Source organism: Diachasma alloeum, unplaced genomic scaffold, assembly GCF_001412515.2.
Source record: "Diachasma alloeum isolate Michigan unplaced genomic scaffold, Dall2.0 Dall_scaffold_00937, whole genome shotgun sequence".
NCBI lineage: Eukaryota > Metazoa > Arthropoda > Insecta > Hymenoptera > Braconidae > Diachasma > Diachasma alloeum.
In genome coordinates, this window is record NW_021681054.1 from 256,213 (window position 1) to 268,035 (window position 11,823).

The 11,823-nt window shown below is 36.1% G+C and overlaps 2 protein-coding genes across 5 annotated transcripts in view; one reads left to right on the top strand and one right to left on the bottom strand.

Moving 5' to 3' along the window:
• The first annotated feature begins 6,851 nt into the window (after positions 1–6,851).
• Positions 6,852–8,676, top strand: LOC107045435 (sperm-associated antigen 7 homolog). Of its 2 annotated transcripts, none has more exons than XM_015267717.2 (5): positions 6,852–7,050; positions 7,268–7,335; positions 7,406–7,494; positions 7,586–7,923; positions 8,003–8,676. In XM_015267717.2, exons 1-5 carry the CDS (start codon positions 6,972–6,974, stop codon positions 8,122–8,124), a joined length of 696 nt encoding a protein of 231 aa, XP_015123203.1. In that variant the 5' UTR covers positions 6,852–6,971; the 3' UTR covers positions 8,125–8,676. The 2 variants fall into 2 exon arrangements, with proteins under 2 accessions (XP_015123203.1, XP_015123204.1); XM_015267718.2 differs by having other exon boundaries at positions 8,010–8,099.
• LOC107045432 (exocyst complex component 8) overlaps positions 8,244–11,823 on the bottom strand; it is a 4,771-nt gene continuing 1,191 nt past the window's right edge. For all 3 annotated transcript variants that reach the window (XM_015267713.2, XM_015267712.2, XM_015267714.2), the window contains exons 2-5: positions 10,862–11,097; positions 9,679–10,733; positions 8,725–9,597; positions 8,244–8,525 (exon numbers count right to left, since the gene is read on the bottom strand). In XM_015267713.2, the coding sequence (XP_015123199.1) occupies positions 8,319–8,525; positions 8,725–9,597; positions 9,679–10,733; positions 10,862–10,973 (2,247 nt within the window). In that variant the 5' untranslated portion in view covers positions 10,974–11,097 and the 3' untranslated portion in view covers positions 8,244–8,318. The remainder of the gene's footprint in view (positions 8,526–8,724; positions 9,598–9,678; positions 10,734–10,861; positions 11,098–11,823) is intronic.

Consider the following 11,823-nt stretch of genomic DNA (forward strand, 5'->3'; position numbering starts at 1 on the left):
AAAAAAAAAAAAAAAAAAAAAAAAACAAGGATATTTACACTGGTCCTGGAGTACCGATCTCGAGTGGCATTCAAATTATTCATTACAAGTGGCACTCTGGCTGAACAGAATAGCTGAGAGAATGTGGGGGACTCAATGTGTGTATACACAGAATGAATCAAATCTGTGAACGATTTGAGGGTGCTTCAGGGATAGTTTGCCGATTAGTGAAGTGTCGTGAGGATTAATCAGGTCCTTCGGGATTTTGTGTATAATTTTTTTTTTCTTCTAACGACGTACTTGAGATGACTAACTCTCCCAGAGAAATGAATTAAGCGATAAAAAATATCTGAAATTGACAAGTTTTTTTTTTCAATTCAAGAATTATGCCTCGATAATTGTAATTCACAGAATCAGAAATAACAAGATTAGTTTATTGAGTTTCATTTATAGATAATTTTTTTCGCTGTGGCGATTCGTACCAGCACACACAGCGTGTGAGACGCTGCGTATTGTACTATTGGCCGACCCTTATATGAATTTCAGCGTATAGAAGTGCAAATAGCCACAGCGATTTTTTTTTTCAATGGTTATCAAGACGTTCTCTGGAAAGAAAATGTATGATATTTAGACATGGTTACGTGAATATTTTATCACACTATTTCTTGATGTGGAGAAATTAATTTCATTGTCATCGATAAAAAAATATCCATCCCTTGAACTAATGAATCATGAAAAAGTGATTTCGAATGAGAATCACAGTAGAATGTACAAAGCAGCTCCGTCGGCTTTGTCATCTAACTTGAAGAAAAAAAGTGAAGAGGATCAGATTACTATTAACTCTATTGAACTGTCTATCCACCTTGAGACTTTTTACACCTGTGCCAACCCAGTCTCATAACTTGTCAACATATTTCGGTATTAAGAGACAATTTAACTAGCAGGCGCATTAGCATATGTTTGGCCGAGAGAATTCGTTCCCCTCTTTTCACCATCTCCAAATACATGTAAAAAAAAGCCTGATTACGCTTGATGAGAAGCCCAAAAAAAGAGAAGAAGGTGACTCGACTTTCTGAAAAGCGTTAATTTAACGTTTTGTTTTAACACCCGAGGAATCACTGAAACCGTGACTGTGATCTACTGCTCCGGCGGTTGGGATTATAAGCGTTGAGAGACAGTTCGGAGGATACTTACAGATTTTCGCTTCACAAATTGCCGACCAACGAAAATACTTAAAATTAGAGAAAATTTTTTCTTGAACCATTAGTGAAGACAGAAGGTTGCCGACGGATAGCTTTTTTGACGATAATATTTTTCCAACGATTAGAGAACTAGAAATAATAAGGTCAATTTTGAGATTTATTAGTAAGAAAAAAAAGTAAAAGTGAATGATGAAGAGAGCTATTTTCCTCAGTCAGTGAGCAGTATCACCAGTACAAATAATTAGTGAAAAATCCCTGAAAATGAAAACTTTTTTTCCACATGTACAGTTGGTGAAAACGAATCCATAAAAATCTATTCAATCGATGAAATTCATCAATATAATCTCAACATAATCCTACATACTTATTGCCTAATTTTTCGTAAAATAGCTCATTCTGCTTCACAAGGGCAGTACAGGGAATTTACCCTGAGTCCGAATAAAGAACCGAGAAATAAAAGTTTACAGACATGGTTCCCTAGAGCCACAAGTGGTGGATGAGAGGGAGAGAGCGAAAAGCGGCAACACGAGATATCCCATGAAAGTTTCAAACTGCATCTTTCGCATCGTCTTCACATGCTTCCCACGGAGTCGCATCGTTTCACCTCTTTGGCCCTCTCTCTCTTTCTCGCATCCATTGGCATTTCTCCCATCCTCCCGAGGCTGTGTCCGTCTCCACCCTCTTTTACCTCGTTCACTCCTACGGAGCCCCTTTTTCATTGACTTTTTGGGTGGCTATCGGGTGAGAAAAATCCTTGGAACTTTCTCACCTTTCCCATATACTTCAGACTGACAAATATCGTGGGTGTGGATTGTAGGTAATTAAAATTCACTTTTTTTGTCTTGGTTTCCAATCTGAGATGCGATAGGATACGATAGCAAGTGCAATGACAGCAGTCATTTGTCATTTTGTATCGGTGATGAGGAAAAGTTGAAGTTCCGACATTCAAGAAATTCATTTCAATCATCATTTGAGTTTTTTCTTACTTTTCAAACCATTAGCCTGAGTAGGTGTCAACCGTATTTGTGATTTACTTTTTTTTCTCAAGCGAATAAAAGTATGTTTATAAATAGTTGAAATATATTTTTTTAGATTTCATTTCATCTAGGGAACGGAAGTACACTCTGACAGATCGATTCATCACATATCAATTGTTCAAACAATGACAAAAAAAAATGAAAATCCAGGAAACTGTATAATTTGGCACATAAATTTGGGGGTATAATTGAAAAATGAATTACACATCCCACAGGTCTGTTTTGCTTTCTGGACGGAAGTCACAAAGATGCTGCAGGAAGTCGTTTCGTAAATAGCAATTTAATAGGGCCCCAGGCGCAGAAGCCCTAAGATTCTTCTGGGTTTTCTATCCCCAGTGAAGGGGAGTCCTCCTTTGAAAATTCGGAAAGGTATCTTTGATCATTGGGCACAATTTTCCTTCACTTTTCTGCGCCTCGTCACAATCGACTCCAGAGAAGAAGAAAAAAAATAGAAAAATAATGAGGAGTAATTTTTATGAAATAAAAAAATGGCCTATTGAAATGAATGGAGACAATGGCATGGCACCCTCTGGTGCGACTAACGCTGCAGCGTGTGGAGAATTAAAAAAAAAAACGTTGGTGTGGTCAATAAAGACCGAGAAAATGAAAATGAGCGATTGAATATTAATTTATGAAAAATTGATGGAAAATACAAAAAAAATTGATGTACACTATATCAACTAGCTTGCACAGAATGTTCACTCCTTGCATGAGAAAAAAAATCGCTTCTGTCTATGTTCCTCAAACAGGTGAAGTGATTTTACCAATTTTTCGGGGTGATTACAATAATTTTCCAAGCATAGAAAAAAAATTTGAAAATACTGCAATTACACGTGAAAAAGTATCTTATTTGATTTCACCACTTGTTCATTGATTTAGCCCGAACCTTGTGGGTTTTTAGTCACGCCGACAAGGCGGCGGAAGATGCTTCCTTTTTTTCTTTTTTTTTTTTTCTAAATGGAATTCCTGGTTGGGCATCGGCGGTCTTTTGGAAGAAAAAAAATTGCTACTTTTGCGGTTCGCCCCCTATTGCGGTACTGGTTAGAAGCCTCGTTATAGAGTTTCTCGTATTTGAATTGTTTTGTCCAATATTGTAGTGAAACGAGAAGAATTGAAAAGACGTTGTATTGTTGTTTGAAAATATTTTGCCTTTTAATATCATCCATTGTGTTGTGATTTGACCAATTAAAGGAATCACCGACTCACGTGGCCATTTATATTGAAAATAATAATAATAATAATAATAATAATAATAATGAAGCACAGGCTTTTCAAGAGGGCAATGAAATTTCAAATGTTTGGCCTACTCTAGCTTTCAATCTATTTTAATTCCTTCTTTTCTACTCCAAATATTTCATCATTTTTTTTACTCTCATTTCATTTCGATTGGGAATTTTTCAACGAAAATCTCACGTAGCCGTTGAGTGTCTGACCAGTTAACCCCTTTGGCTCGTCTATACTTGGTAATTATCCAATTAAATTCCAGGCATTTTGCGTAAGAGTTGAGTCGAAAGTAAAAGAAAAAATATCGAAATTGGAGGAACTCTCGTATTGGAGACGCAAGTGGGGGTGCCAGGTTTAATTTGATAATTGCATTATTTTCAAAGGAACTTAAACACTACCTTTCTGATGGCAACTGTAAGCTCGAATTGGTGATTTTCGGATATTTTTCGGCTCTTCCTACTTTCTTTTTATTTCTTTGCAGTCGAGTTGATGCGTGGGTGTTCCAGCGGAAATGAGATTGTGAAGAAAAAAATTTTTTTTAATGAACAATAATATATTGTTGTTGTTTAAGAAACACGTGGTGAAAGTCATTGAAATGTCAAGAAATGAATTATTAAAATAACGCCAATGCAAACTTCTGAGGTTAATTGTCTTTTTCTAATCAGCCTTAAATTGTTCTCATTTTGAAAAATAGCATTATGCATTGCGAAAGATGAGCATCCCTGTTTTTATTGAGGAGAATAATTTGTTATTGCGCAGTGACCTATTGAAAATTTAGGTAGACACGATTAGCGGGCATGAAGGGAAAACAGTGAAAGAAAAAAGATGATTTTAAAAAAACAGATAGGAACGTGTGCACTGTGTATGATGAGGTGGGGATAAGCACGCGTCCGCCACGCTTCCCCGTGCACACACCTGGGGCCCCAGTTGGTCAGCGTGAGGGAGTCCTCTCTCTGTTTCTCTCTTTGCTCACTTGCCAAAACTTGCGGAACCAATGGCCAATTATTAACGAATTATGCGGAGCGCAAATCAACCCACTATCTTTCTTCCGGAAATATGGAAACCCAAATAGTCTATATCTACAATTTTTTAAGGTCTCTCCTTTTGCTATGAAACTTAAGTCAACATTATTTTTGGTGGTGACAGGAAGAAACTTGTAAGAACTCGGAGGAAGTTATGAATATGCAATCAAGCGTATTTCCAAATTTAATAACATCACTTGACACGGTTTATTTTGATATTATACAAAGACATCTAGATGCAGTAGCTCTACATGTCATGATGGTAGAAAGTAAAATTCACCAGAAATCCTATAAGGCTTAGATGGATCAAATAGTTTATTGTTCAATTTCTAAGTGAAGTGCCGATTATGTTTGCGTGAAACTCAAGAAACACTCATGATAAATATTTGTGTTTTCTCCTCAGGGAGAAAAAAAAAAATAATACAAGATCTTACCGATGAGAAATTTACAACTTGAAAGAAAAATAAGAAATGGTGAAAATCCATAGATAAACCGATAATTTTGAAATTATGTCTTGAATTGATGGCGTGGGAATCCGTTATACTTGCACAAATAATTCTCTCATACTCAACACCCATCCTCAAATATATAATATATAAGGTAAAAAACGAAAAAATTTAGCGGAAAAAATTGTTCTCACATCATCGCCTGTAAATTAGATTATGGCTTCATGAAGCGAGTGGGTGTGAAAATACCTCAATAAAGAGTAAAGAGAGGAAGGAAGTGTGGGCCGGGCCGTATTCAAGAGCAAAGGGTCCAGTATTTTTTTGTTTTGTCGAAAGAGGAAAAGAAATAAGTTGGAGCGAGTGGTGGTTTTAATGCCAATGAAGGCGCCTGAGCCGTCGTTGATCGCACGCCCGATATGAATACGCCCACTAGTTAACCCCACTGCCTCTTCATCCCCTCATCGTTATTATAATATTTGCCCAAGCAAAATATAGTAATTGCATATTTGCCTTTCGGTCCCAATTACCCCGTTCACGTCTGCACAGCCTCTCTTTTATCGCTGGCTGTTTTTTTTTTTTTTTTTTTTTTTTTTTTTTTTTTTTTTTTTTTTTTTTTTTTTTTTTTTTTTTTTTTTTTTTTTTTTTTTTTTTTTTTTTTTTTTTTTTTTTTTTTTTTTTTTTTTTTTTTTTTTTTTTTTTTTTTTTTTTTTTTTTTTTTTTTTTTTTTTTTTTTTTTTTTTTTTTTTTTTTTTTTTTTTTTTTTTTTTTTTTTTTTTTTTTTTTTTTTTTTTTTTTTTTTTTTTTTTTTTTTTTTTTTTTTTTTTTTTTTTTTTTTTTTTTTTTTTTTTTTTTTTTTTTTTTTTTTTTTTTTTTTTTTTTTTTTTTTTTTTTTTTTTTTTTTTTTTTTTTTTTTTTTTTTTTTTTTTTTTTTTTTTTTTTTTTTTTTTTTTTTTTTTTTTTTTTTTTTTTTTTTTTTTTTTTTTTTTTTTTTTTTTTTTTTTTTTTTTTTTTTTTTTTTTTTTTTTTTTTTTTTTTTTTTTTTNCAGTTTGGAATATGTCGGGATCTATAAAGCTCCCGTGTATACTATAATAATATCGATAATACCGACACATCTTCATTCGACGATCCACGATAATACACGGAGAGAGTATTGGGGATTTGAGGGGTGTTATTAGTGCTTCGATACAGCTGTGCTATTTACTATGGATTTCACGGTTTTGCGGCAATTTGCACGGAAAAGTCCCAGAGTGGAATAATCTTTGGGGATGTGAAGAATTCAGTATACATACATTATTATAGAAATATCATCGACCGAGGCAGTCTTTGCAATAAAATGCATCATATTTTTTCGTTTTGTTTTCTTTATAAGTAAATCAGCTTAGCAGTTGTTGTAAAAATTTTGCTCAAGATACCACATGATTTAGATTCACTCAAGTTGATACATATTGCTGTCATTTGTTGTAAAAAAAATTTTTATAACCGACAATATTTCCATAACAAAAACTTGAAACAAAGAACCTTTATTATAATGAATGATATATATAAAATGTGTGTACTTACATTTTTGTTGACAAAACAAAATAATGTCACCCCATTACATATGATTCCTTGGATTATAGGTTATTTATTTATGTCAATTATGTGTTTATATTATGGAAATAATGCAATATTTGCCAGCTTGATTTGAGCATAAAATTGTCCTCAACAACGAGGAGCATGAGAAATGTCAGCCAACACTATCAAGTGTCATGGCGGCCAGTGGTACTAAAAAATAACCACTCGGTGGGTAAGCGGAAACCTCCGTTACCCAATAGAGGTAAGTATGATACATATGAATCATGAATGATGATGATTACGATGTTTTGCCGTGAGGATTTACAGATGGCGATGTGTTGTTGGATCTAAGGGAAATTATTTACCAAAAGTGTTGGATGGGGGCGTGGAGGGCAGCAAATGTTTTTCAAGTGAACTCGTCTAAAAATTTTGCTATTTTTGACAACTTGCCTCACATTTGTGTGGAATTTCAATTGATATTTAAGCAATTTTTAGTTGTAATAATTATGGATTTACTTGGATCGATACTTGACTCCATGGATAAACCTCCTACAGTCAGTGACAAGCAGAAGGCGTTGATAAAGAGTGAGTTAATTAATTGTCTTAACCTTTTTGGATTGGGGGATTGGTGTTTGTTGTTCTTCTTCTTTTTCTTCACTAAAGTTACCAAGGTATATTGGGACAGATAATTTGTGTGTAATTATTTTTCCAAAATCTCCAAAACAACAAGCAAAATTTAAAGAAAAATGCAATTTTTGTGCGGAATGAATAATAACTATTTGTTCTTTATGTGAAATGATAGAGCAACGAGAGGAACACGAGAAACGACAGAAAGCAGAGGCTGACAGGCTAAAACAGTTCCGCGAGCAGGTAAATATTCGCTCTTCTAATTAATGACAATTACAATTATGCCTCCAATTGCCGCAATGCATTCTTCCAGGTTGAACAGAAGATTAATAAATTCCTCAAGGATGAGAAACTCAAGGAGTATAAATTTGCCCCGATGGAAAAGGTTCACAGGACAATTGTGTGAGTGAAATACAATATATACATATATCTAATAATTATTTTTTCAATATTTTTACTAAGAAAAAGGCTAATATTTAGTAATATGTTACAGACATGATGTTGCTGAAGTCGCCAGCGTGTGGGCCTACTCCTTCGGTGAAGAGGGCATCGACAGACACATAATGATCTTCAAAAGAGAGTATGCCCCCTCAGAAGACCAATTGAACGCTCTTCGCAGAGGTGAGGAATGGAATGATGAGATTGCCAAAAAATTACAAATTAATAGAGAGCGACAAGCCAAGGAGGACGCTGAATACGCTAAAAATCGTAAACGAAACAATGATTTCGTACCAAATTCCAATTACAAAGACAAATATCAACACTTGATTGGCAAAGAGTCAGCACTTGAGGCTGCGAGGAAGACTAAATCTAGTAGTAGTTATGGTGTTGGTGAGTTGAATAATTTAATAAGGAAATATTTTCATTACTTTTGTCACTCTTTCTTTTCTTTACATTCAATACAAAACAGTTCCTAGTGAGAATAAAAAAGATCAGCGAAGTATAGAGCAGACGTTAGCCGATATTAGAGCCAAAAAAAGAAGAATCGAAGCTGAGAACAAGCAGACAGAGACAAAAGGAGAGCACGACTAAAACCTCGTAAAAAATATTTGTCAATTATTTTTGGAAAATAATTAAACAATTGTACATATTTTGTCAAGTCACACGAGATGTGAAATCCCTCCTCCCTCCGAGATTATTGATAAACATAATTAATTGATTAAATAGAGAATTTTATTGTTCAATATTATTTACAAGTGAGTTATAGTATATTACAAATGGAATAATCACAAGTATTCAGTGGTTGAATATTTTTGAACTGAGGTTCTCGGCGCTGGTTTTGGTTTACTAGCAGGCACTGGATCGAATACAATTTGTTGTTTGAGCTCGATAAACTTGTTGAATTTTTGCCCTGTTGTACTATTGTAGAGCTCCAAACCTCGTTCGATAATTACATCACGAACGTAGACTGCATTATCTTGGACTAATTTTCTCTGCGAAATATATTTTTTTGTATTTACTTTTGGAAATTAATCAATTGCAAAAAATACCGTAGTCCTTAATTACAAAGAATTACAAAGAACAAATAACACTGAAGAATATTAATTGTAAATCAAGGAATAAAGAAAAAAATTGTCAAAAAAATTAAAAGTAAGAAAGAGCAATTATTTTTATCATCTCCAAAATAATTACCTCCTGCTTGAATTTGATATTATTCAATGAAGCTACCAGATGTTGGACTTGAGCCTTCATTACCAGCACCAGGACATTATCAATGGTATAAATCAATTCAGGAGTAGCAACACTGAGGCAATCCACCAATAGTCCAACATATAATCTGGCAAAGGCAATGGTATTGCTCGTCAGAGATATCCAGCAGTCACCGGTGAGACAGCTCTTGGGCACAGGAATTCCCTGATCATCGAGTTCACTCAGTAGTTTGTCGAGGTTCTGTGGGTTCTGTAGATTGGAAGGCCTCCAGGTGTCTTCGCCAGCCCTCACTTTGACAGCATCGAGATATTTTTCACCAGCATCCTGGAGAGCTCTAACAAGGGGAACCCTCAACTGTCCATCCAGCTGATACCTAAGGTCCATACCCAGCTGGGTTAACTGATCACAGTGAGCCCTCATAGTGGAAATGCACTCGACCAGTGTCCCAAGGATAACTTGAGGAATAAACAATTGTTTAATCAAATGTGAAGTTAAATGTTTGACCTCCTGACTGCACCATACGACGAGACTCGAGGTGCAGTTGCTAGACTCTGGGAAGAGCTTGAGAAACTCCCTCGCCATTTCCACGATATTACTAAAGGCTATTGCACTGAGCTGTTTGACATAGGGGATCGTTGCTCCCTCTCGTTTAACACGTTTCAATCTAGCTTTTAATGCTGCATTGCAAAGCTGGAGATATAGTTGACAGGCTTGGGCACTTCTGTCCAGTTGAATGAGAAGCCTGACTGCACGCCGAGCCGATCTAAGTCCACCTCCTTGCAACGATTTAGCCTCAGCACTTAGTTCTAGTTCTCGAGTTAAAATGTCTACTAGGCGACTTCCACGATCTTCAACCTGTAATATATGTAATAATATCTTGTAATTATAAGTTTGTAAGTTTATTTAGTAGGTACTTATTTAGAGTTAGTTTTTTACCTTAGACTTTATATCGTTCATGTTGGCTGTCTGCTGTGATTCTCGGAGATAATTTTTCACTTTCTCCAATAGACTATAGGCTTCCTCAAAGTGACGTTGAGCCATGCAAGAGTCCAGGTCCTCAGTGACCTCAAGGAGCCACTCTGGAAGTGGCTCAAGGCTCTCAGACTCGTCTCCATCGTCGATTGGAGTGTTAGAGTCCAATGAGAGCGATCTGGAAGGGAGGACTATTGTAGAATCTTTATTCTTTGTGGATTCTTGTAGATTGGAGTTAGAGTTGGAGTAGTCCGATGATTGTCCGCTTGATTGCTCTTGATTGAGATGAGCCCGTTTCGTTTGTTCGCACTTGTCCAGCCATTCCTTTTTGCTGATGGCTGTTGGACACTGAAAGACACGAGTGTCTGGAAAGGCGAGGAGCTTGAAGGCCAGTTTAACAGAGGCCAAATCTCGAACGTTAACAATGGCCAGACTTTGAAGATTGTAAACTGCTTGCATCTTGTAGCGAGGAGGGCCTCGGCGACCTCCTGTTGCTAGCCACGAGGCAATCATCAGGACATCATTGAAGAGGTATGCGTGGATTCGTTTTAAGGGGGTGCCGTCAAGGGGATCGAGCTCGAGGAGGGATCCCTCGTGAAGACAGACACGCCCTGGAGTCTCCACAAGACTCATTGCACCCTCAACATTTTCAAGCAACTGCACCAGCTTCTGCTTCTGCTGCTTGTTCTCTTCCTCCTTTGACACATGAGTGTTGTCATGTGTCTCATTTAGCTGCTGAGACTCTAGGCTCTCATCGAAAATGCCCGGCGGCCGGCTGGTACTCCTGCTGGATCCCAGAGTACTTAAGAGTGACCTCTGCTCTCCTAGGAGCTGTGACAACTGGTACATCTCACTCTCGAGATGAGATATCTCCTTGGCAGTCTCAATAAACTGCATGTAATTCTGATAGACATTTCGCTTGAGTTGAGCTGATGTGTCATCAGCCAGTTCCTGGATTCTTGCACGTTGCTTGCGAAGCTCGTCAGCACCCACACACTGAGCACTCAATTCTTTCACGACTTGAAATAATTATAAATTATAACAACAAAGACTAATTATTATTAATCACAATATTGCAATATTACAATATTGTTCAAAGAGGAGGCTACTCAATAACAGTATTATTAATTAATAATAATAAACTTACATTTATCAGGATTAAATTCCTCACAAGCAAAACTCTTGGCCAATGAATCTGTCATTTTAACTATAGTCTCCAAAATGAAAGGGCACTTGAGTGAGTAGGTTATATTCCTCATATGCTCATGTTGTTAATTATTTGAATTTTGAGAAAGCCAATTGTTTTAGAGTAAAATTCTTTAACAAGAATAACTTTCTATGTACTATAGGACTATCAATAGCCAGGGCCAGTGCTTATTTATCCTATAAAAAAAAATATATATGATGATGAGATGACGAACATATCGTCGAGGGGTCGAGGGTGCGCACGCAGATGGCGCGAGGTGATGAAAAATGAGTTGAATCATCGTTGTTCTGTCTGTATATTTATTAGCAATATCGAGATATACCATTTTCATCACTTTATATTCAACTTTTTGAGCGAAAAAAAGAAACAAAGAATTTAGAGTTTTTTTCGTTCTCTTTTAATTACCCAACTTCAAAGCAAATCTTTCTTTCTCATAATTTCCTTTCACCATTCTCTCCCCCTCCTTGCGCTGTCGTTTTCTTTATTTTTCTTCCGTAAAAAAGGAAAATAAATGAATTAGCTAATGAAAAGGAGATTAGATAATAGTAGTAGCAGTAGTGTTTGACGACATAAAGAAAGATGGCAATATCGCATTGAAAAGTTTTCATTATTTTTATTATTATTTTTTTTGCTTTCAATGAATAATGATACAAAATTTCCAACTCCTCTCCGGCCCCGCTCTTTTCTCAAAGAAATCCCATCACTTCCGGATTGATAGTAACTCGCGATCATCGTATCTCTCTTTCACCGAAGGTGAAATGAGTTGGTCCACACCATGTGTTGTCTTTTTAATATTGATTTGCGGCGACGTGGTACATTACGCGATGTCGCGACCAACAGCCGTAATATCCCAGGACGTTCTCCCCTTGAATGAAAAATCTCCCCCCCCCCCCCCCCCCCCC

What these genes read in the sequence shown, in the direction of transcription:
- LOC107045435 (XM_015267717.2), top strand. Translation starts at nt 6,972, where the DNA reads ATGGATTTACTTGGATCGATACTTGACTCCATGGATAAACCTCCTACA. An exon ending in TAAAACAGTTCCGCGAGCAG is followed by an intron (nt 7,336 to 7,405) that starts GTAAATATTCGC and finishes GCATTCTTCCAG; the next exon opens with GTTGAACAGAAGATTAATAA. An exon ending in TAGTAGTAGTTATGGTGTTG is followed by an intron (nt 7,924 to 8,002) that starts GTGAGTTGAATA and finishes AATACAAAACAG; the next exon opens with TTCCTAGTGAGAATAAAAAA.